This window comes from Triplophysa dalaica, chromosome 10 (assembly GCF_015846415.1).
Source record: "Triplophysa dalaica isolate WHDGS20190420 chromosome 10, ASM1584641v1, whole genome shotgun sequence".
Taxonomy (NCBI): domain Eukaryota; kingdom Metazoa; phylum Chordata; class Actinopteri; order Cypriniformes; family Nemacheilidae; genus Triplophysa; species Triplophysa dalaica.
Genome location: NC_079551.1, coordinates 9869455 through 9893904, shown reverse-complemented (window position 1 = coordinate 9893904; position 24450 = coordinate 9869455). Strand labels below are relative to the sequence as shown.

Below are 24450 nucleotides of genomic sequence, written 5' to 3'. Positions count from 1 at the left end.
CTGCTGGTCTGCTCCGCCCTTTACCCATCCCCTCCTCCCCTTGGTCCCATGTAGCTCTTTGATTTCTTCACTTGGCTAGCTGCTTTCAAAGGCAACACTGTGGTTCTCACGGTGGTGGATCGTTTCTCCAAGGTGGTCCATTTCATTTCATTACCCAAACTTCCCTCCGCCCGGGAGACTGCTCAACTGATGGTAGATCATGTCTTTCCTCTCCATGACTTACCAGGCGACTTGGTCTCAGATAGGGGTCCTCAGTTCTCCTCCCAGTTCTGGAAAGAGATTTTTAGACAGATCAGGGCCTACTAGCTGGCCTACGTTACAAATACACACACATTTTCAATAACCACTAATATTAATTACATAATACACATGCCTGTGGACACATTATTGAACTGCAAACCTTTCTGGCTTCTACCTTCCAAAATCTCCCTCAAAACTTCATTTTTTTATGGTTGTGCCAGAGATGGTTGTGGTAGAAGTGATGACCCTACGGTACTGAGTGAAATGAATTACCTTCAGAATCATAATGTCCCCTAGGTAAGCTTCTTCTGGAACTTGCTTGTAGGATGGATACTTCTTATAAGAGCTAACAATAATATTTGTCTGAACTTTAATTTTTTAGATCATGTTTACCTGCCACAACCGTCCAATGAGTCTCTGTGCTGTTGATAGAAACATGCTTTAATCCTTTTTTATAATTCTTTCTAAAGAAGCGTGATTTTGTAATTAAAGTTATGATGGCCTTCCAAACAATACAACCAATACAAAAATATTAATAAAAACCGGTCAGTTCATGGTCCTTGATTCTGATTGGTTGAGTTGATAAAATACCCGATTTGTAACGGCTGACTAAATTACGCAGCCTAAGAATCATTGTATGATACTCTGGGCCCTATTTTAACCATCTGAGGACATGGTGTACAGTGCAGGTGCACTCAGGGCGTGTCTGAATCCACTTTTGCTAGTTTAACGATGGGAAAACGGTCGTTGCAACCGGGTGCATGGTCTAAAGGGGTTTTCCCAATTCTCTTATTGACTAATGGGTAAAATGCAATAAACCTGTCAGAGTCTCATCTCCTTTTCCCTTTAAGAGCCAGTTGCACTAGCAACATGGCGGATTCGCAATTTAAACAAACTTTGGCATTATTGTGTGTTGCTGCGCATCCCTCTGTGAGTATCAGCCTATTGGCACATATTCGTAATGCAATCTTTAAATTACAAAAAAAAATTGAGGCATCTATTTTCACTTCCTCAAAATAGCATCGCACCAACAATGAGCCTGAACACCTCTTTTTCAGACCATACTTTCTACTCTATTTAGACTTTATCTGTTTTATATCTACTCAATTCTTGTTTAGATGCATTCAAGTATTTCTTTCATCCGGGTCGAAAATTTTGAAATCTGAGTGTAGACTTTGCCTTTGTTAGTTTTTGTTGCAGTTGTTCTCCTCGTTAAATGAAACGTCACCAAAATGTACTAACTTCTAAACCGTAAGGATAAATCCTCTTGTATCCTCCGACTTTTCATATTTATTTCTCATGTCATGTGCACCTGCCACAACTGTCTAAGTCTCTGTGCTGTTAAAAGAAAACAAGCCCTGTTAAGTTCTATCAGTTTTCTATACTCTTTCTAAAGAGTTTATCAGATGTGTACTGACTCAGTGATGAAAGTTAAGATGGTCTTTTCTTAACACTACACCCAATACAAAGAAATACAGTGGGTCAAAGTTTTAACCACAAATATATTTGTAGTTGCATCACATTAGCAACCAAAGCTTTTAATACGCCTGTTTCACAAAATGGCGACAGAGACTGGAAGTAGAGGAAAACTATTTCCGGCTGCACTGCTACCATTCATTCATTCAGCTTGTTTTCTCACAGGCATTCATTTTATTTACCAAAGACAAAAGTAGCATATGTTTTCCGATTTGTAAATTGTTTACTGGGAGATGTAAAAATAGGAAACCAAACATTACAAAAACATTGTTTTTTGAGTGATTTATTAATTATCAAGGTCTGACATATGTTAGACAAATCAGCATAAAGTGAGCTCTACATGCTTAACCTCTTCTGGTCTCATCAACTGTTCTGTGTACTGAACGGAGCTAGAGCATTGCAGGACAAGCGTTCACCCCACTTCCGGTTTGTACACGTCACACTGTGAAATAGGTCTATTGTCGTTATAATTACTCTAAATATCTTTGTGTCTGTGTGTGTTATGACTTTGTTTAATAGTAAAGACAAATTGTATAGATTTATTTTAAGTTGCACATTTTTTGAGTAAATAGTCTTTAACATTTGTGGTTAACACAGATAAGTCTGTAACTTAGACTTGTGTTCACAGTATTTTTCCTCGGTTGCTACATGTAACATGCATCGGTCAATACTGAAGGTCTGAAGAAAAGAAGTCTATGCACGCCAAACTGTTATTCGTTTTTCATTGGTTTCACACAAAACGCATTCAATGATACTGTACACTTAACAAAACTATTTTGTCATTCATTCTCCATCACCTGCGAAACAATTAATCATTTCAGCATATTTTTCAAATGCTAACACGCTGCTTCCAAAAAACACATTCAAAACAGCCTGATGGCAAATTTGATCGTAGGCCTAAAGATTTTGAAAACTTTAGCACAAAATGAAATATTCCTTCTGCAAATCTCAGGAGTCCTGTTGGGTCAATGTGGTCATTGAAAGCATTTTGTTAAAAATCATTTAGGATTTACAGTTTGGCCTGCATAGACTTCTGTTTCACTTTCTCTGTGTATAGTTGTGCATGCATGTTTGAACGTGAAAAAAAGTAAGAAGACAAAACATTCATTTTCAGTCAACAAAATGCATTTTTTAACAGAAAGTACATTTCTGAAGAAATTCATATAAATTCAACCATTAAACACGTCCAACTCTGTGACATAACAGGGACAAATTGTTTACAATTGTATTCGCTGCAGTCTAATCTCTAATCTGCAGTCTAGTCTTTTTCAACTCAGTCAGATCTTCTAGTTATCTTCTTGATCCATGAAAGAAATGCTGAAATTTTTGTATAAACATTAAAACGATCCGGATCGTTGCAGTTGTACATGCTAACAAAGTACGTAACACCCACTGCTGTGTCGCCACAAACCAAAGGACCTCCTGAATCCCCCTGTGAAACAACACAGTTGACACTTTAGCAATTCATGGCCTCAGTAAAGCAAATGAATACATGACATAATCTGTGAATCAGGAGTGATTGTTTGACATACTTTACAGGATCCTCCATAGCCATACACACACATCATCTGTGAATTTAAGTACTCCTGGCCCCATTGACGTTGACAGACATCATCACTCATAAGCTTCACATTTGCCACCTGGAGGATTAGATTTATGGGCCCATAAATACTCGTAAATCCCCAGCCTAAAACACTGCAGTTAGTATCCACTATACTTTCTTTTGGTTTCGTTGGTAAGCGGATCTTTTTGATGTACTCATTTAGTTTGACTCTTTCATCCAGCTGTAATCCAACAACACAATCATCTAATTTGTTTTTAGTAGAAATAAGTTTGATGAGAAATAACTGGAAGGATAGTTAAATGTTTATGTGGCAATGTGTATACAGGTTATTACCTCTAAAATCATGAGGTCAGCCTGCTGGTAATAGGACTTCACACAAAAGCGCATAGTATCTCCTTTCTTTGTTAAGTCATGTACACCTGCCAAAACTGTCAAAGCTCCATCGCTGTTAAAGGAAACATGCTTCAAAATATTGAACCTTTATCTGTTTTATAAAGTCTTTATAAAGGGTTTTGAAAGTGTGCTAATTGGTGTGCGAAAATCAAAATTTTATTTGAGCCAGAATTGTCAATGCAGGATTACCTTTTGCAATGAGCTGCAGTCAAGACAAATTGAGAAGAAATGAGGAATCCACCACAGACATGTCTTCCATCCTTCTGAATAGAAACCATGTAAGGTCTGGAGTGAGGTCGTGCTTCAGTGCCATTCACTATACCCACCTTCACACTGGCTGAAAGTGAGAGATACCGGTCAACATATTCATCTATATAAACATTTTAATAGGACATCAATCAAGATTTATCAGATGTTGGGTTATGCAAATGGAAGTCGAATTTTATAAGACCAAAGTATGTGTCATTGGTTCATTGTTATAATTTAATTGTAGACTCTCCCTTGCCAAAACGTAATACAAATGAATAAGGTATAATGTATGTTGTTAAATTAATCTTACCAGAGAAGCTCAAGTGTGGAAGTAGAAATCCCAACAGGACCAGATAGATGATGATCATGATGAAGATGAAAATCTGTGAGATATTTCAGAGTAAAACAGTGTAAAACATCCTTTTTATTCATCTAATCTTTTATGAATATACAATACATAACAAGCTTACCCTATTCAGGCGCTATAACTCTGTGTTCAAGATGTAATGTTTGGTATTTTTCACTCAGGCTGTGATCTGAATGTCTCGATCGTCTTCCACTCACCGCCTTTCTCAATAAAAAAAAGACACAAGAACTTCTTAGACTTATCATCTCTATTTATAGTCAGTTTAAGTGTTCATGCGTCTTGGAATACATGTATGTGTTACTTTCATTTCCGTCAATGCTATTTCACTCTTTACCTTTTCCCTCTTAGTTAAAAAAGCCTATTTTGAAATAGCATGAAGAAAAGCTAAAATGGGCCTTTTTTTAATGGTTTAAATACGTTTGTGGCCACAACATTGAATTATATTTATTCAACAGCAGTTACCAACACAACTCTACAACTATATACCAATGAATCCATTTTGTAAAACAATAATTACGCTAACATGCATTAAATTGGGAAGTGGCCCATTTTATTCTTAATTATAAATTACGATTCTTTTATACGCCTCACACCTCCAGGGTTGGGGGTTCGATTCCCGCTTCCGACTTGTGTGTGTGGAGTTTGCATGTTCTCCCCGTGCCTCGGGGTTGGCACTCCATCCAGGGTGTATCTTGCCTTGATGCCCGATGACTCCTGAGATAGGCGCAGGCTCCCCGTGACCCGAGGTAGTTCGGATAAGCGGTAGAAAATTGAAAGGAATGGAATATTTTATATAAATTAGCCTTAAATAGCCCATGATTCTTGGTTCTATCCTGCAGATGTGAAGCAATGATCATGACCACAAGGTGACTGACCACACAGTATGAGCTCAGCCTCACAAAGGAAGCTGACCATTTTTCCACTGAAAAGCATTTGTCTTTCCGTTTGTCACACCTGGTGTGAGGAAGGTCTTATCTGAGATCAGCATCAACTGCATGAAATGCTAGAAATTTTTTTGATCTTACCATGATGGTAAAGCACATTACTAAAAAAAGTTTAGAATTAATTGTTCACTAAACTCAAAGAGAATTATCCAGTGATTAGTTTTTGTTTGCTATTTATTTAAGTGCATGCTAGTGTTTTCTACTTAATGCTGGAGGACAGAACTTTATGTTGACATTTGCTAATGTTTATCAACCCAGTGTATATATACAAAAACAATTTACAAATTCCCAACCTATGTAGGATCCCCTTCAAAATTAAAATGACAAATAAATGTATTATTGGAAAAATGCAGACCACAAAATGATATATCGCTTACTTTAATAGTTTAGAAACTCTTCAGTTCAGATCAGAGGGTTGTGGATGATGATGACCCTGTGTGGTGAACACAGACCGACTGAAGGGGAACAAACATTACAAAAACATTGTTTTTTGAGTGATTTATTTATCATCAAGCTATGTTAGACAAATCAGCATAAAGTGAGCTCTACATGCTTAACCTCTTCTGGTCTCATCAACTGTTCTGTGTACTGAACGGAGCTAGACCATTGCAGGACAAGGTTTATACACGTCACACTATGAAATAGGTCTATTGTCGTTATAATTACTCTAAATATCTTTGTGTCTGTGTGTGTTATGACTTTGTTTAATAGTAAAGACAAATTGTATAGATTTATTTTAAGTTGCACATTTTTTGAGTAAATAGTCTTTAACATTTGTGGTTAACACAGATAAGTCTGTAACATAGACTTGTGTTCACAGTATTTTTCCTCGGTTGCTCTATGTAACATGAATTGGTCAATACTGAAGGTCTGAAGAAAAGAAGTCTATGCACGCCAAACTGTTATTGGTTTTTCATTGGTTTCACACAAAACGCATTCAATGATACTGTACACTTAACAAAACGTCTTGGTTACGTATGTAACCTCAGTTCCCTGATGGAGGGAACGAGACGTTGTGTCGAGAACGACAGATGGGGTTCGCCCTTGAGAACCAATCAACTCTGACTACTATAGAAAAGGCCAATGAAATTTGGCGAATGCAATTTGCATGCCGGGCTCCGCCCCCGGAAATCCGGTATAAAAGGAGGCCGGCGTGCAGCATTCACTTACCTTTGTTCTGAAGAGCCTGAGACCTCTCAAACTGCAGCAGAATACGATACGTGTTCGTGGCATAAGGGACACAACGTCTCGTTCCCTCCATCAGGGAACTGAGGTTACATACGTAACCAAGACGTTCCCTTTCTGTCGGACTCTCTACGTTGTGTCGAGAACGACAGATGGGGTTGCCTATGGAAAACGCCACAACGCTGTATCGCGTCACAATCTCTAGCGAAGCGACGGTAACAAGCCTGGGCGTGTCATCTCGAAGCTTTCGTGAGACTGTAACCTTCCAGTGTGGTGGTCGGGGGGTTCCAGAGCTTTCTTGGAGAAAGATGGCTACAGCCCTGACCGGTAACTTTCACGGACGGGGCCTTAGCTCTCTACAGGCGAGAGGCCGTCCAGATCAGTTAACACCGGGTAAGCGCGACTCTTAATCAGAGAAGCACTACAGAGGCCACCTCCTACCCGTGGGGAGGAATATGGTGGATATAGGTATGGTCTCGTCCTTGGAGGAGAACGCATGGAACGTGCGGACTGAGTAGTTAACCGTGAGGTGGAGGCCCACCTGGGGAAGCTCATGGGTTACCAGGAGTGGGAACCATTCTCATGAGGATACATCAGACGGAACAGCCCACGGAGGGGGTGTTACAGACGTCCGGTAGCACTAGGTCCGGTTAGAGCTATCTGTGATAGCTCACATGGTATCCCGGCCTAAGGGGGAAGGCTGCTCTGCCCAGCCAGCCCCCAGGGGGTGCTTGTTTGGTGATGGATGGAATGCCTATTCTTAACCAGTGTCTGGGTAAGAAGGGAGGCTGGTGAGGTACCAGTTTCTTAGCGATGTGTTCGGGTAAGAAGAAAAGGTAAATAGCACACTGACCCAACCTGTTAGAGGGTGGAAAGGTGCTTTCGCAGGCATACGCCCCCCCGGATGCCAGTCCTACATGTCGCCACGCAGGACGTGGGCTGACACCGGGTTTACGCGAAGGTTGTTAACCCTTGCGAAGGTGTTTGGGCATAGCCCAACCCGCAGCTCTACATCTGTCTGCTAGAGAGGCGCTTCTGCCAGTGTCCAGGAGGTGGCTAAACTCCGTGTGGAGTGAGCCCTCACTGCCAATGGGCATGGGAGATTCTGAGATCGGAATGCCGTCGTAACGGCGTCCACGACCCAGTGCGCCAGCCTCTGTTTGGAGACAGCCTTCCCCTTCTGCTGTCCTCCAACAGACACGGAGCTGGTCAGAGCTTCAGAGCTCTGCGTGCGGTCCAGTACGTACTGGACACAACACTAATCGGGTTGGGTCTTCCTCCCCTATGGGGAGCGCCTGCAAGTTCACCACTTGGCCCCGGAGGGAGTAGTGGGAACTTCTTGGGCACGCATCCGGGCCTGGGTCTCAAGATAACGTGAGAGTTTCCAGGGCCGAGTTTAAGGCAATCCAGGGACATGGAGGATGCTCGGTGGTCCCCTACCCTCTTGAAGGAAGTGAGCGCCCGTCAGGAGGGCCGTCTTACTCTATGAGGAAGATCGGAACCTCCGAGGGGCTCTTTGGGGGGCCCTGAGGCTCCCCAGGACCACTTAGGGTCCAAAGAGGGTATGGAGCGGAGATGAGGCGGATTCGGCCCTCTCGCTGCTTAGGAACCTGTTGACCAGGTCGTGTTGCCCTAGAAACTTTCCACCGACTGAGTCGTGATGAGTGGCAATAGCGACTACATACACTTTCAGTGTGGAAGGGAGATGTTAGTCTCCAGTCTCGTGAGAAGGGGAACACAATCCTGATCAAGCACCTCAGTGGGTCTTTCTCGTTGAGAAAGACACCAGGACGAGAAGAGGCACCGTCTAGAGGCGTGTAACCGCCTAGTAGATGGGGCCCTAGCCTGGGTGATGGTCTCAGCCGTATAGGGGGAGTAGCCATCTTAGGATCTTCTCGTCCCGTCTAGAGACCAGACATGGGTGTTCCAGAGGTCTGATCTGGGATGCCAGAACGTGTCCTTCCCCTGAGAGAGCAGGTCCTCTGTCAGGGGAATGGTTCAGGGGGAGTTGCTGTCCAGATCATCGGCTCTGAGGCCAAGTGCGGTTAGACAGGTGTGGTGTAACCAATAACACTTGGTGCTCCTGCTCCCTGACCTTGCACAGAGTCTGTACAAGAAGGCTCCTGGGGGGGGGAAGGTGTGCTTCCGCCCATCCCGCGGCCAGCTGTGCGCAAGGAGCGAGGTGTTACGGGAGGTGAACAGGTTTTACCTGGGCCTACCCGAACAGCCTCCAAATGAGCTGGACTGCACGGGGGTGGAGTCGCCACTCTCCACGAGGCATAAACTGGCGAGAAAGCACGTCGGCTGTCTAGTTCAGTTTGCCCGGGGTGTGTGGCCTGCAGGGAACGAGTCACCTGTTGACTCCACCGGAGGAGGCGTAGAGCAAGTTGTGTTTAGCTGCTGTGTGCGAACGCCACCCTGACGATCTGTATTCGCTATAGCTATAGTGTTGTCCTCGGAACAGCACGTGCATGTCTCGCACGAGAGGCCGTAGCCTAATCAGTGCAAGTAGCATAGCCCACAACTCTTGGCAATTGATATGCCAGCGCAGGCGGGGGTTCGTCCAACACCCCACCTGCGTGCCCGTTGCACACTACACCGCACCCCTGCAGGGAGACTTCAGTCGTCACCACGACCATGAAGGTGCTCTGTTCAGGGTACGCAGCCTTTGGGGGCAACCCGCCGTCTTTCTTGGGAACGATGAAGTGCGGGTGGTGACCCACTGAACATCTTGGTTTTGAGGGACAAACTCGATGCCTGTTTTGCCAGAAGGGTGGTGACCTCTACCCGAAGTACGGAGGCGTCCCTGCCTCTGACAGAGGGAGAGATGATGCCCCGAAACTTGGGTGAGTCTCTGGCGAACTGGATCGAGTAACCAAGACGGACCGCCCTCATTAGCCAGCGAGACAGTGTGGGCAGATCTCGAGCTCCCAGGGACTGTGACAGGGTGACCAAGGGGACGGTCTGCTTCATCATTCCCACGGGGGGTGGTTCGTCGGCTGGCGGAGCTAACCATGTCGTGGGGAGTCCCTGGAGGGAAGGTTTGTTCCGCCTACTTACCTGCCTGGCGGTACAACGGCACGCACTGTCGGTTTGAGAGTGGTGACAGCTGTCGTATGTGTACGACCTCACGCCTCGCCAGGGTGTGAGGTCGGTTCGCCGAGCACAGTCCAGTGGAGTGTGCGATCCGCTGCAAGTAAACCCGGGGAGAACAGAAAACTCAGTGAGTAAGTGGGCGTCAAGCCCTAACAAGGGCCCGGCTTTGGTGACGAGGCAGGAGTCGTCCCGTACCGACCGATCAGAGCCGTGGCTGTGAAGGTTCGGGCCCAATGTTGTTCTCCCTGGGGTCTTCCCGTCAGTGTCCCTTCTCGCGAGGAGGTTGCTGACGGGGTGGAGGTTTCCCCCTCGACCTCTGCTTCCGGGGTGCCGCCTGTGGGGGCACAGGAACCGGAGCCGATGTCGAAAGGGTCCTGGGTTGCAGGGAAGCAGACGTCACGTGAGATCTCGGAGGCCTGTAGGCGGCCGAGTCGCGGCGTGAAAAAAATGTGGTTAATTGCCACTGTCTGCTTCGCCGTCAAAAAACTGCTGAGCGCAGTCCTCGACGGTGTTACAAACAACCCACCCTGCGAGATGAGTGCATCAAGAAAGCGGACTTCCTTGCTGTCACTCTTCTGCACAAGGTATTGCCGGGGGTGTCTCTCCTGGACCACTACCGTGGACATCGTCCGACCCAGGGCCCGTGCCGCCGCCTTAGTCGCCCGTAGAGCGCTGTCAGCGGTGGCACGGAGATCCTGCATTATACCCGGGTCGGCCTTACCCTCGTGGAGCCCTCTCAACGCCCTGGCCTGGCGGACCTGCAGGATGGCCAAGGCATAGAGAGAGGAGGCAGCCTGGCCCGCAACATCGCAAGCTTTCGACACCAGTGATGCCGAAGTCTTACGTGCTTTGGACGGTAGGAGTGGTCGATCCCCCCCAGGTGGTAGCCGTCCGCGGCACAGGTGCACCGCAGGCGGACGTTCCACCCGGGGGATCTCGACGCAGTCCTTGGCTGCCTCACCATCGAGGGAAGTAAGGGAGCCAGAGCTGGTTTCACTGGAACGGTCCGTGAGTGGAGCGTTCCAAGTTTTACACAGCTCCTCATGCACCTCCGGGAAAAACATGGCACCCAGGGTGGGCGCGGTTTGCACCGCGCACCGACCTCGGGAACCACGTATCCCCGGGTTAGCACGGATGACATCACTTCTGCTTCCTCCTGAACTCGACCGCTGGGGGTGGAGTTTGGATTCGGCAGAGTCGGATGCCAGTCTCCCTCCGATGCTGCGAGCGACATCTCATCTACGTCACACATCGTTTCCGAGTGTGTGCGTGAGGATCCGGACGGTATGCCACCGCCGGTTGGGGAACGTTCAGAAGAGCGAGTCGGGGTGCGATCGGCCCGTGAGCACTTGGCTGGTGGGTTTACGTTCGCAGAGTTCCCCATATCACTAACGCTGCTAACGTGGGTGGTCATCGGGGCCGTAGGCACAGATGTCACAGCCCAGGTAGCAGACGAAATGGTGGCTGGTTCCCGTAGGAAGACAGCCACCCGTGACCGCAACTTCTGAATGACAATCTGCCCGCAGTGCAGGCAGATGTGTCAACGAACGCTGCTTCAGTATGCTGGACGCCCAGACACCTAATGCAGCGATCGTGTCCATCCCCCTCCTCGATGAGGGTGCCGCACCCAAGAGAACAGCGGGACATGCCGCGCTGGAGAATGCTCAGTCAGTCCTGAAAAGGACTTTTAGAAAAGAATCTCTAACACCTCCGGAACCGCCGAGACGCCCAGGGGAAGGTCGCTGCAGGAAGGGACGATCCGCTGTAACACGTCGTAGCACCAGCGTGTAGTTGTAGAGGATTGAATCCTGAGTTGTACTCATGAGCGATGGCTCTGAAGAACAAAAGGTAAGTGAATGCTGCACGCCGGCCTCCTTTTATACCGGATTTCCGGGGGCGGAGCCCGGCATGCAAATTGCATTCGCCAAATTTCATTGGCCTTTTCTATAGTAGTCAGAGTCGATTGGTTCTCAAGGGCGAACCCCATCTGTTGTTCTCGACACAACGTCGAGAGACCGACAGAAAGGGAACTATTTTGTCATTCATTCTCCATCACCTGCGAAACAATTAATCATTTCAGCACATTTTTCAAATGCTAACACGCTGCTTCCAAAAAACACATTCAAAACAGCCTGATGGCAAATTTGATCGTAGGCCTAAAGATTTTGAAAACTTTAGCACAAAATGAAATATTCCTTCTGCAAATCTCAGGAGTCCTGTTGTGTCAATGTGGTCATTGAAAGCATTTTGTTAAAAATCATTTAGGATTTACAGTTTGGCCTGCATAGACTTCTGTTTCACTTTCTCTGTGTATAGTTGTGCATGCATGTTTGAACGTGAAAAAAAGTAAGAAGACAAAACATTCATTTTCAGTCGACAAAAGGCATTTTTTAATAGAAAGTACATTTCTGAAGAAATTCATATAAATTCAACCACTAAACACGTCCAACTCTGTGACATAACAGGGAAAAATGTTTACAGTTGTATTCGCTGCAGTCTAACGGATGTGTAGGGGAGAAAGAAGTCTAGTCTTTTTCAACTCAGTCAGATCTTCTAGTTATCTTCTTGATCCATGGAAGAAATGCTGAAATTTTTGTATAAACATTAAAACGATCCGGATCGTTGCAGTTGTACATGCTAACAAAGTACGTAACACCCACTGCTGTGTCGCCACAAACCAAAGGACCTCCTGAATCCCCCTGTGAAACAACACAGTAGACACTTTAGCAATTCATGGCCTCAGTAAAGCAAATGAATACATGACATAATCTGTGAATCAGGAGTGATTGTTTGACATACTTTACAGGATCCTCCATAGCCATACACACACATCATCTGTGAATTTAGGTACTCCTGGCCCCATTGACGTTGACAGACATCATCACACATAAGCTTCACATTTGTCTCCCGGAGGATTAGACTTATGGGCCCATAAATACTCGTAAGTCCCCAGCCTAAAACACTGCAGTTAGTATCCACTATACTTTCTGTTGGTTTCGTTGGTAAGCGGATCTTTTTGATGTACTCATTTAGTTTGACTCTTTCTTCCAGCTGTAATCCAACAACACAATCATCTAATTTGTTTTTAGTAGAAATAAGTATGATGAGAATAACTGGAAGGATAGTTAAATGTTTATGTGGCAATGTGTATACAGGTTATTACCTCTAAAATCATGAGGTCAGCCTGCTGGTAATAGGACTTCACACAAAAGCGCATAGTATCTCCTTTCTTTGTTAAGTCATGTACACCTGCCAAAACTGTCAAAGCTCCATCGCTGTTAAAGGAAACAAGCTTCAAAATATTGAACTATTATCTGTTTTATTAAGTCTTTATAAAGGGTTTTGAAAGTGTGCTAACTGGTGTGCGAAAATCAAAATTTTATTTGAGCCAGAATTGTCAATGCAGGATTACCTTTTGCAATGAGCTGCAGTCAAGACAAATTGAGAAGAAATGAGGAATCCACCACAGACATGTCTTCCATCCTTCTGAATAGAAACCATGTAAGGTCTGGAGTGAGGTCGTGCTTCAGTGCCATTCACTATACCCACCTTCACACTGGCTGAAAGTGAGAGATACCGGTCAACATATTCATCGATATAAACATTTTAATAGGATATCAATCATGATTTATGAGATATTGAGTTATGCAAATGGAAGTCGAATTTTATAAGACCAAAGTATGTGTCATTGGTTCATTGTTATAATTTAATTGTAGACTCTCCCTTGCCAAAACGTAATACAAATGAATAAGGTATAATGTTTGTTGTTAAATTAATCTTACCAGAGAAGCTCAAGTGTGGAAGTAGAAATCCCAACAGGACCAGATAGATGATGATCATGATGAAGATGAAAATCTGTGAGATATTTCAGAGTAAAACAGTGTAAAACATCCTTTTTATTCATCTAATATTTTATGAATATACAATACATAACAAGCTTACCCTATTCAGGCGCTATAACTCTGTGTTCAAGATGTAATGTTTGGTATTTTTCACTCAGGCTGTGATCTGAATGTCTGGATCGTCTTCCACTCACCGCCTTTCTCAAGAAAACGAAGACACAAGAACTTCTTAGACTTATCATCTCTATTTATAGTCAGTTTAAGGGCTCATGCGTATACATCTATGTGTTACTTTCATTTCCGTCAATGCTATTTCACTCTTTACCTTTTCCCTCTTAGTTAAAAAAGCCTATTTTGAAATAGCATGAAGAAAAGCTAAAATGGGCCTTTTTTTAATGGTTTAATACGTTGGCCACAACATTGAGTCATTTTTAATCCACAGCAGTCACTAAGACAACTCTACAACAATATACCAATGAATCTATTTTGTAAAACAATAATAACGCTAACATGCATTAAATTGGAAAGTGGCCCATTTATTCATAATTATAAATTACGTTTATTTTATATAAATTAGCCTTAAATAGCCCATGATTCTTGGTACTATCTTGCAGATCTGAAGCAATGATCGTGACCACAACGGTGACTGACCACACAGTATGAGCTCAGCCACACATAGGAAGCTGACCATTTTTCCACTGAAAAGCATTTGTCTTTCCGTTTGTCACACCTGCGGAAGGTCTTATCTGAGATCAGCATCAACTGCATGAAATGCTAGAAATTTTATTTGATCTTACCATGATGGTAAAGCACATTACTAAAAAAAGTTTAGAATTAATTGTTCACTAAACTCAAAGAGAATTATCCAGTGATTAGTTTTTGTTTGCTATTTATTTAAGTGCATGCTAGTGTTTTCTACTTAATGCTGGAGGACAGAACTTTATGTTGACATTTGCTAATGTTTATCAACCCAGTGTATATATACAAAAACAATTTACAAATTCCCAACCTATGTAGGATCCCCTTCAAAATTAAAATGACAAATAAATGTATTATTGGAAAAATGCAGACCACAAAATGATATATCGCTTACTTTAATAGTTTAGAAACTCTTGAGTTCAGATCAGAGGGTTGTGGATGATGATGACCATGTGTGGTGAACACAGACCGACTGAAGGGGAACAAACATTACAAAAACATTGTTTTTTGAGTGATTTATTTATAATCAAGGTCTGACATATGTTAGACAAATCAGCATAAAGTGAGCTCTACATGCTTAACCTCTTCTGGTCTCCGCAGCTGTTCTGTGTACTGAACGGAGCTAGAGCATTGCAGGACAAGCGTTCACCCCACTTCCGGTTTGTACACGTCACACTGTGAAATAGGTCTATTGTCGTTATAATTACTCTAAATATCTTTGTGTCTGCGTGTGTTATGACTTTGTTTAATAGTAAAGACAAATTGTATAGATTTATTTTAAGTTGCACATTTTTTGAGTAAATAGTCGTTAACATTTGTGGTTAACATAGATAAGTCTGTAACTTAGACTTGTGTTCACAGTATTTTTCCTCGGTTGCTACATGTAACATGCATTGGTCAATACTGAAGGTCTGAAGAAAAGAAGTCTATGCACGTCAAACTGTTATTGGTTTTTCATTGGTTTCACACAAAACGCATTCAATGATACTGTACACTTAACAAAACTATTTTGTCATTCATTCTCCATCACCTGCGAAACAATTAATCATTTCAGCACATTTTTCAAACGCTAACACGCTGCTTCCAAAAAACACATTCAAAACAGCCTGATGGCAAATTTGATCGTAGGCCTAAAGATTTTGAAAACTTTAGCACAAAATGAAATATTCCTTCTGCAAATCTCAGGAGTCCTGTTGGGTCAATGTGGTCATTGAAAGCATTTTGTTAAAAATCATTTAGGATTTACAGTTTGGCCTGCATAGACTTCTGTTTCACTTTCTCTGTGTATAGTTGTGCATGCATGTTTGAACGTGAAAAAAGTAAGAAGACAAAACATTGATTTTCAGTCGACAAAATGCCCATGATTCTTGGTTCTATCCTGCAGATGTGAAGCAATGATCGTGACCACAAGGTGACTGACCACACAGTATGAGCTCAGCCTCACATAGGAAGCTGACCATTTTTCCACTGAAAAGCATTTGTCTTTCCGTTTGTCACACCTGATGTGAGGAAGGTCTTATCTGAGATCAGCATCAACTGCATGAAATGCTAGAAATTTTATTTGATCTTACCATGATGGTAAAGCACATTACTAAAAAAAGTTTAGAATTAATTGTTCACTAAACTCAAAGAGAATTATCCAGTTATTAGTCTTTGTTTGCTATTTATTTAAGTGCATGCTAGTGTTTTCTACTTAATACTGGAGGACAGAACTTTATGTTGACATTTGCTAATGTTTATCAACCCAGTGTATATACCCAGCAGGCACCGGACGTCATTGTAACGTCAGAATGACGTTGGACTCCGATGTTGCATATTAGTTGAAAATGAAAATCGGGTTGACGTCAGAACCCAACATCAAACCGATGTCAATCTTCAACATTGTCAATTCGGTCGACATCAGAATCCCATTTTGGACCAGTTGCATTGCAGTTGGTTGATCCCAAAACTGGAAACACTGTCTTTAAATCAAGCTCGAACTCTGAAAAGATTTTTGTACAAATCAAAATCGATACCTGTCAAAAACGAAGGATAACTTAAAGTGAAACTTGAATCCACACATTTTCAGAAAAATTAAAAAAGAAAAAAAGAGATGAACTGGATTATGAAAAAAATATTTTAATTTTTTTAAACAAGTTTTACAAATATTTCACATGTTTAGAAAAATTGTTTGGAACAATTTTTTTAAAATAAGATTAGATAATTAACCATCTACAATCTGAACAGAATGTAAAATAAATATTTAATAACCAAAACTGAACAGTTGCCACCTCCACCAACCCTGTCTAGTACATATTTTAAACAACAAACTGAAATTATTGACTACTACCAGGATAGTAAAAGACTTTCAACCAGTTTCTTTGAAAAAAAATCTTCTCTAGCTTTAATAGCCGTGAACATTAAACATTCCTACAGGTAATTGCTGAAACAAGATACTGTGTTTCAGCTTTTGATGCATTTCAGAAGTACTGAGCAGACAATCTAGCAAAAACTTAAGAAAACATGAAAGCAAATGTCTTAAGGTAAATTAACATATATAGGACATGTCAGTATGAATGCTAAAACAATTGTTAGAGTTCTGAACAATTAAAGATCTCAAATGGAATAAAGTTATGCTGGCGACAGGAATGACCTGCCAATCAACAAGTGTATATAGGAACGTTTGTTTTATTTCTGTGTGACAATTACAAAACTCTGAAAAACAAGTTTTGACAACACCAGAGGGATACCACAGTTTCTGAAATGTAATGTGACATTTTTTGAAGGTAGCAGATCACAGCTTGACTACAACACGTAATTAGTGGTTTTCACTGAAAAAAAAAACTGAATTTAAACTAAACAACCCTCAATGCCACAGTGATGTGGAACTAATATTTTCATTCTTTATTTTTACCTGTGACAACAGCATACAGGTGGAGCTTGGTGAAGGCAAGTTTCCCCTTCCCCCCTTCATATTAAAACTCCCCATGACCTCATTTGTCATCAACCTGTGAATACAAGAGGAATAATTAATTATACATGACACATTGAGCCGGTTGAGTTTGTTTAAGCTTCATCACTTTAATTAGGGTTGGGAACCTAGAACATGCCGTTTTTTTGAAAGAACCCGAACTGTTAGAGATTAGGTTCCTGAAAGTGGTTCTGATGCGACGTGTGGCCAAGCGCTGTGAACAACTTTGGGCAGCCATTTTCCATGAGGCGTGTCACAAATCAAACAGAAACGCCACACCACCTCTAATAACTGAACAGACTGTTTCAAATGATTTAGGCACATCTTTTTACTCTCAATGTTATTTTGTATGACTACATGTACCAGCAGCATGCAGCTCCTGTCGTCACTTTAATTTCATTCTGTGTCACAAATTGTAATTAATATACTGAGGATTAGTCTAAAGGTTGGTTCAAGAGTGATAAAGGGATGGAAGCATTAATCTACATTAAATTTTAAATAAAAAAGTATGAAAGCCACTCAATGCATCCCACCCTCTTTTGGCTGAATTATTTTGTGAATAAGCTTTATTCAGTGTGTACATAGCTATAAATATAACAGTTATGATTTAAAATTTATATTTTATTTATTTAATAAAATCTTTATTTTAGGGAAAATGTCTAAGCCCTCAAATGACAATTTGGTCAACAAGCTTATTCCTGATGAAAAGCAGAATGTTATCAACAGTGTGAAATCACCAACAAGAAATACTGAACATTACTATTTCACTCCATACACCGAAATGATCAATAGTTAGTTGAATGGCAATTAAATGGAATCTGAACCAGGAATCATTAGGTAGGACTGGAACCAGAATTGGAAATGAAAATTTTCTTACAATACCCAACCATAAGTGTAATGCAGACATCACATTGGTCCTCCTGTAGGTGCTAGATTAAGGGTCATAGATTTACCCAAATTGGCAGGTTATAGTCTTATTGCAGCACAACTGATACTGCGCCATTTCAAATTGTAAAACCAGTACCATTTTAACAACTTGGCCCCGTATTGATACTAAAAGTAAGTAAGGATGTGAAAATTTTGAAAAATGATCTAAGCATATACTGTAGTTGTAAAACAAAAAACCAAACAAACAACAATCGAGGGAACAATCTATGACTATTAAATGGTGCCAAAAGCAATTTGGGTCAGTTGTGGACTAGAGGTTAGAGAGTTAGACGCGCAGCCAGCAAGGCACCTTACCCCTGTTTGCTCTGCGGGGATAGCTGTCCACTGCACCCTACTTGTAAGTCGCTTTGGATAAAACCGACTGCCAAATAAATAAATGTGTTTTGGGATATTTCACAGTATGGATTCAGCGCTATTACTAGTCTTTAATAACTGCACAAAGAAGTTGGAAACATCTGCACATGGGGGCAATCATGGCCTAATGGTTAGAGAGTCGGACTCATGACCAGAAGGTTGCCGGTTCGATCCTCAGGCACCTAACCCCTACTTACTCCCCGGGCGCTGCAGTGATAGCTGCCCACTGCTCGTGTACGGGTGTTCACCACTTGCTGTGTGTGTGCTCACTAATCACTGGATGGGTTAAATGCAGAGGTCACATTTCGGGAATGGGTCACCATAACTGACAAATTGGTCACTTTCATTCTTTCATTTCATTCATATTCTTCCTACAGAGTCTTCCTGTATGCAAGTAATCTAAATCATGTTCTGTATCAAAATCATTTTTGAATCAGCTTTATGTGTTACAAATTTGATTTAAAAAAAATGCAGATAAACAAAACAAGTAGGGAAAAATTAAATGTGAAACAGTCGTGTGAAACTGTTATGGGTTACCTAATAAGGAGAAAGTCAGAGGGGGGTAGATTAAATGCATGAAAAAAACGAATGAAATTTGAATGGATCTCAATGGTTAATAAGGATGGATTATTTAATAGCCTTTATCTTATCAGATGGCCTTACATTGTGTCATCTCACAAGGTTTCTTTTTCACTCGCAGCATGCCGAACAAAATCCTTACAATTTGGAACGAGTTATTTTATTTGATGCTGAAGAGATATTTCACAATATAGTTAATAAGGTTTTTTGTTAAATTATTAGATGTGGAGATTAGTTAATTAATTCCACTTTAGATTTGACTATGAAATAACCCCCCTCAAAAATATTCAAAGCCATTATAGTGCAAAATCAGAAAAGCAACAAACAGACATTATAAAAAAGTAGTTATAGAAATATAGGTGGCAGCCTTATGCAGTTAAAAGATCGCATGTGCTCAAATTGCGATTGCGATTAATTGCACAGCCCTAATCCGAACAGGGATGAATTTAGAAGTCACCAAACACTTCAATATTTTTCCTATTTAAAGACGGTTACATAAGTAGTTACACGAGTATGTATGGTGACACAAAATAAAACTTTTCTAAGCGGATCATAGATTATAACTATAATGTATGGCGGAAGAGCATTTCGCAGCACTTCCACTTTGGCGAAGAGCGATTAAGAGCACGCACTGAGACGGGGACAGATATGTATCAACTCATCTAAGTTGAGGGAAGAACATAGTGACATACCTAAAAACAGTTGTGTTTCCTTTAAGTCTGACATGCAATCATTGTTTGAATGCTACGGTATAATAACATAAATTTCGGCGCCAATGGCTTATGTCCTACTTTCTCCTAATTCGATTCCTGTTGTCCTATCTAATGGGGGCAAGTATAAAAAAATCTTTCGAATAAAAAAGAATAACAAATGTTAAAGTAAGTCATAGTTCCAGATGGTAAAAATTAGGCTAGTTTACTGTTAATTTTATTCCATTCCCTGTAAACAAATCTAAGCATTCAGCAGTCAGATTAGCCTGCTGACAACAGATTTGGTACAGCTGGCATGTGTGTGTATTGGGAAGTGATGTGATGGAGATTTACACCAAAACTAAACAAAGTTTCCACTTTAGCTTGGATATTTTAAGAGTTGCATTTCTCAGGAGCCATGATAAAAACAGTGGATTAAGTGGTATTGACAAGGGCCCTATGATTTCTGTGATGTGGATAACACAGACAAAATTGCAGTATTCAGTCATAAAAATTAAATTATAACTTGTAGAGTCACATAGTTTTTCAAAGTTTGGATGAATTAATAAAAAGTAGATCAGTACACTTAAATATGTGATATGGACTAGTATATGTAAGTACTAAGCAGTAAAAATGTTCTGTGTGAATGAATGATGCAAGCCAAAAAAACTCATTCACAATTGTATTTAGCGCTTACCACTTGAGATCTGTTGGATTGTTTAAATCCTGTACTGGATACTGCTGGATGAACTTTTTTCAAATGATTGATCATTGTGCTCATTGTATTGAATTTTAAAACACAAAATTTCCCAAACAGACATTTTGCGTGCTCTCTTCCTTTCTCCCTTGCATCAGCTATGTTTTTTGGCGTAAACTGCACATTTACATTTATTCATTGGGCCGACGCTTTTATCCAAAGCGAGTTACAAGTAGGGTGCAGTGGGCAGCTATCACTGCAGACTAAACAGGGGTAAGGTGCCTTGGTCAAGGGACTTCAGTCATTTCCTGGTGGCACTGAGAATTGAACCAGCGACCTTCTGGCTACGAGTCCAACTCTCTAACCCATAGACCCCAACTCACCCCAATGTGTCTCAAATTATGCATGTTAAAATGACAATGTCTAATTATTTAAAAATTATCAATCAATTAATTAACTGATTGATTGAGTCCTTAGTTTTTATGCAGTAAAACAATAAAACAGAATATGAGAAAATTTATTATGTTAAATTGATCATACGCTTGTGTTCTGTAAGTAAGGACATTTTTTTCAGAAGCGTAACTGAATACAGTATTTGTGATAAAATATATTATTAATGAAAATTACATTGTACCCTTTACTTTGGACAACATATCCTTAAATAATTATAATATACTTACTTGCTACTGGCATTGGGTATGGGTAACATTTTCCATGTTATTTGGAGCGGCTGGACTGTTGATCAACATGTGGTCTGGTCTGTTTTTTGGTATGGGCTCCTGCGTTGCAGATGGGCTACAACAATCAGAGAGTAGGTTTTTATGTTAAGGCAAATGCTTCAGCAAACTTTAAGGTAGATGTTTTGGATAAATTATTTATCTAATACAAATGAGGCAAGGCCAAGCTTCTTAAAACTCTGACTAAGTCAAAATCTGACCCATTGATAGCTAGTTTCACAGACAAGGCTACGGACAAGTCCCAGACTTAAATGGACATTTGAGCGGTCTTAGCGGAAAATAAATTGCACTGACATATCTTAAAATATGCCATTGCTATTATTTTTCTAAAAGTGCACACCAGTAATAATTTTATTGAAGCCTAATTTTAATGAGGTAAAGTCTTAAGCTAAGACTTATCTGATGAACCTTTTTCGGTCCGTGGTTAAACTGAGATGGGAGCAAGGGTAATGCAAACCCTGTACATTTAAATCCTGCTTTCCCCTAATAGATTTCAATGAACAGCCAGAACTTGATGCACATGATGAAACAGAAGATTGCGAGCTTGCATTGGAGAGGATACACACCTTCCTTGGAGCAACAGGAAGTTCTTGCTCTATGAACAAAACATTTTAGTACTTAATTAATGTAATGTAATAAACTTTTAAGGCAAGGATACAGCACTTTTTTTTTTACGTTTTATGGTTTCAGTTCTGGAAAGTGTCCCCCCATACCATAGTGACAAGTAGTTTCCTCATTACATGTAAGAACAGAAATTAACTAACCTTCATTTCTGTTAGAAAGCTGACAATTTCCAAGGTCGTCTTCTTTAAATTGTGGATCAGAATCACAACAATCACCTAATTACATAGACAGATATAAACAGAAATTGTTTTTTAGCAATAAAAGGCGTTTCAATGGTTGTGACCGCTGACATGGTTCATGATAAGAAGGAAAAGTTGTGATTATATATAGTATAGATTTAAGTATCCTTCATACTATTTACATTATCCTTTTCTCTCCTACCATGTAGAACTTAACATAATGTTTAACATAAAGGTCATTAGAGAAATCTCTGTCCGTTCTTAATGGGTTGTCTCCCAGGAGTACGACTCTTTTGTTCTTATACTCTCCCTTAATTATGCATCTTTCACAACAATCATATCCAGTGTTTCCTTTAATACATTTTAAGAATGCTCGAGCGTCACAAACAAAAGCTTTGATGCACACATGGATATCTTCAAAAATTAACAAAAAAAAAAACATACCTGGCAACAATTTGGATTCTTCAAACCCTGGCGAGATACATAAATAAAGCAAAAACAAAACAAGTGTAATAACTCATACCTCACAGCTTTACAACATCTAAAATCACACAATATAATACAGTAATAATAGATCTCAGTGAGAAACTTTAGCCTGAAATATGAAAGTAAAGTAGAGCTGGTAGTAGAAAAGGCTATTTTTGCTTACAATGATTAAAAAGAAGCCGCCTTACATCTAACCGCTATAACGGAGGCAACTTAGCTTGACGTAAACGTTACACCAATAAGTGAATGTCTTGAACTAAACGACTTGTAGAGCAGAATAGTAACGTTACAAAAATATAAACATATCTGCGCATGAGAGAACAACATAGAATGAGTTTTATAAAGCTTATTTGTTAACAGTTAAAATAACCTAATATTCAAATGACAAACATACGTTTTAAAGTTTAAAATGTATTTAAACTGTTTTAAGCGCTAGATGGCATTGATGACTGGTCGATATAGATTTCTATTTCAGGAATGTCCTGTTGTCGAATTAACACCTTTTGACCCATTGTCTTACTGCTAAATAGGCAAATGTATTCTTTTAAATTAGATATGTATAATACATATATGTGCTCACCCCAGTTTAAGCTGGCATTTGGTGCACTGCAGGCCTCGTGATAACCCGATCATTATTATTATTATTTTTTTTTAACCCGATCATTAATAAAAAGACCGCCAAGTGGTCACTGACGCAATACTGTCGTCTTCTTATTGGTCGTCGTCATCTTCTTCTTCTCTTTGACGTTTACGGCGGTTGCCAGACTGGTGTCATGAGAAATTCTGCCCCCCTTGTAAAGTGTGTCACCGCGTGTTAGTTCAGTATACCATCACAAACTTGTTATTGCAAAATCTTAGTGTATGGCTAACCAAAGCTATGTTTAGTTTTTTAGTGTTAGCTTAGCGAGCTAAATACGGTGTACAAAATAAAAGCATTACAAGCTTACAAACATCTATAAGACAAATGTTTTTTATATATATAAAAGCTAGATGTTGGACCGCGTGGCAACAATATAATACTTTTAAATAAACCTTTTCTATTCAGCAGTGCTTCTGACAAAAAGTATTTTTTTTCCAACTGATATCAAGACAAATGTATACATTAATATCAAATGATAACATTTAATTAGATTAGATTATTACATGTGATTCTCCACAAAATCCATACACAGCAGAAGTGAAACAGAATCAGAAAATTATTTCTAATTTAACATTTTTAATAAAGATGTACTTTAATATGCCAAGAAGCAGCTATTAATCTGATCAGCTATTTTTTAAAGAAATGAAAATAGAGAAAGAACATCAAATTAAAGAGCACACGAGCTATAAATTGCAATAAAGACTGTACAAGAAAAACTGTAGAAATGTGTATTGTTTGCGTTATACACAAGTATATAACAAGTTGAACTGATAAAAATATAGCAACCTGTTGACATAGAAGATTATCAAAACAGTTAGTATTGATTAATCAATCAATGGCCTACTAACTGTTTTCATAATCTTATTTGTCAGCAGGTTGTTACATTTTTTATCAGTGTATGAATCAAACCCCCAACATTTTGACACAATGCTTTCTACATGAGCAACAGAAAGATCAAGTATTAGAACAATTTTACTTGTTTAAAAAAGCAATGTTTCAATCCCAGAATTGACAAATCAATAATAACTGTTTTGATCATATTGAACACTACACTGTGAAGTTCTGTGGGTTCCTGGACACTGATATTGTAGTCATTTAGATGAGTGTTTTGCCACCCACGGGGGAACGCTCCGGCGTGCTCACATGGTGATCAAGTGGTAAAGTGACGACACGTCCAAACCCCCTATAGACTGTCTGTGTTATCTTCTAACTCTTTTTTATGATTGTCTCATTACTAAACAATATAGGCAGCAAAATTTTTATATGGAACCATCAAAATGAAGTGAAATCACATTATGAAAAATATATAAAAACAATAACATTAAAAAACATAAGAGTGTTCCATCTGTGAACACACACCAAACAAACACCTTGAGCTCCACTTTGGCAGCCAATCAGATTGAGTGCTAAAGCGGCATTGGTATTGACAGTGGTCAAAATTTAAAACCAGACAGTTTTGACTTTACAAATCATACTATTTGAACATGGTGGAGGGCTGCTGTGCGCCATGAT

General features: G+C 40.5%; 2 protein-coding genes across 7 annotated transcripts; both read right to left on the bottom strand.

Annotated features, from left to right (window-relative positions):
* Window positions 1–2132: 2132 nt before the first annotated feature.
* On the bottom strand, window positions 2133–5682 carry LOC130430525 (serine protease 57-like). 2 transcript variants are annotated; one of them, XM_056759645.1, is made up of 7 exons: window positions 5611–5682; window positions 4393–4489; window positions 4233–4305; window positions 3863–4010; window positions 3614–3725; window positions 3249–3356; window positions 2133–3148 (listed from the first exon to the last, which is right to left on the bottom strand). In XM_056759645.1, the coding sequence occupies exons 3-7, from the start codon at window positions 4288–4290 to the stop codon at window positions 2990–2992; spliced, it is 585 nt and encodes a 194-aa protein (XP_056615623.1). In that variant the 5' UTR covers window positions 4291–4305; window positions 4393–4489; window positions 5611–5682; the 3' UTR covers window positions 2133–2989. The 2 variants fall into 2 exon arrangements, with proteins under 2 accessions (XP_056615623.1, XP_056615624.1); XM_056759646.1 differs by lacking the exon at window positions 5611–5682 and having other exon boundaries at window positions 4393–4774.
* Window positions 5683–12050: 6368 nt separating this feature from the next.
* Window positions 12051–22991, bottom strand: LOC130430191 (granzyme M-like). Of its 5 annotated transcripts, XM_056759191.1 has the most exons (12): window positions 22879–22991; window positions 22257–22283; window positions 21774–21848; window positions 21576–21604; window positions 20953–21067; window positions 16949–17042; window positions 13457–13553; window positions 13297–13369; window positions 12927–13074; window positions 12678–12789; window positions 12314–12565; window positions 12051–12213 (listed from the first exon to the last, which is right to left on the bottom strand). In XM_056759191.1, the coding sequence occupies exons 8-12, from the start codon at window positions 13352–13354 to the stop codon at window positions 12055–12057; spliced, it is 729 nt and encodes a 242-aa protein (XP_056615169.1). In that variant the 5' UTR covers window positions 13355–13369; window positions 13457–13553; window positions 16949–17042; window positions 20953–21067; window positions 21576–21604; window positions 21774–21848; window positions 22257–22283; window positions 22879–22991; the 3' UTR covers window positions 12051–12054. The 5 variants fall into 5 exon arrangements, with proteins under 5 accessions (XP_056615169.1, XP_056615171.1, XP_056615173.1 ...); XM_056759193.1 differs by having other exon boundaries at window positions 20953–21604; XM_056759195.1 differs by lacking the exon at window positions 21576–21604.
* Window positions 22992–24450: the final 1459 nt, after the last annotated feature.

Excerpts from the sequence above, each read along its gene's own strand:
- LOC130430525 (XM_056759645.1), bottom strand. The coding sequence starts at position 4,290 with ATGATCATCATCTATCTGGTCCTGTTGGGATTTCTACTTCCACACTTG. Across the intron at positions 3,726-3,862 it reads ACTGCAGCTCATTGCAAAAG|CGATGGAGCTTTGACAGTTT; the intron begins GTAATCCTGCAT and ends TTCCTTTAACAG. Across the intron at positions 3,357-3,613 it reads CTGACCTCATGATTTTAGAG|GTGGCAAATGTGAAGCTTAT; the intron begins GTAATAACCTGT and ends CTAATCCTCCAG.
- LOC130430191 (XM_056759192.1), bottom strand. The coding sequence starts at position 13,354 with ATGATCATCATCTATCTGGTCCTGTTGGGATTTCTACTTCCACACTTG. Across the intron at positions 12,790-12,926 it reads ACTGCAGCTCATTGCAAAAG|CGATGGAGCTTTGACAGTTT; the intron begins GTAATCCTGCAT and ends TTCCTTTAACAG. Across the intron at positions 12,566-12,677 it reads CTGACCTCATGATTTTAGAG|CTGGAAGAAAGAGTCAAACT; the intron begins GTAATAACCTGT and ends GTTGGATTACAG.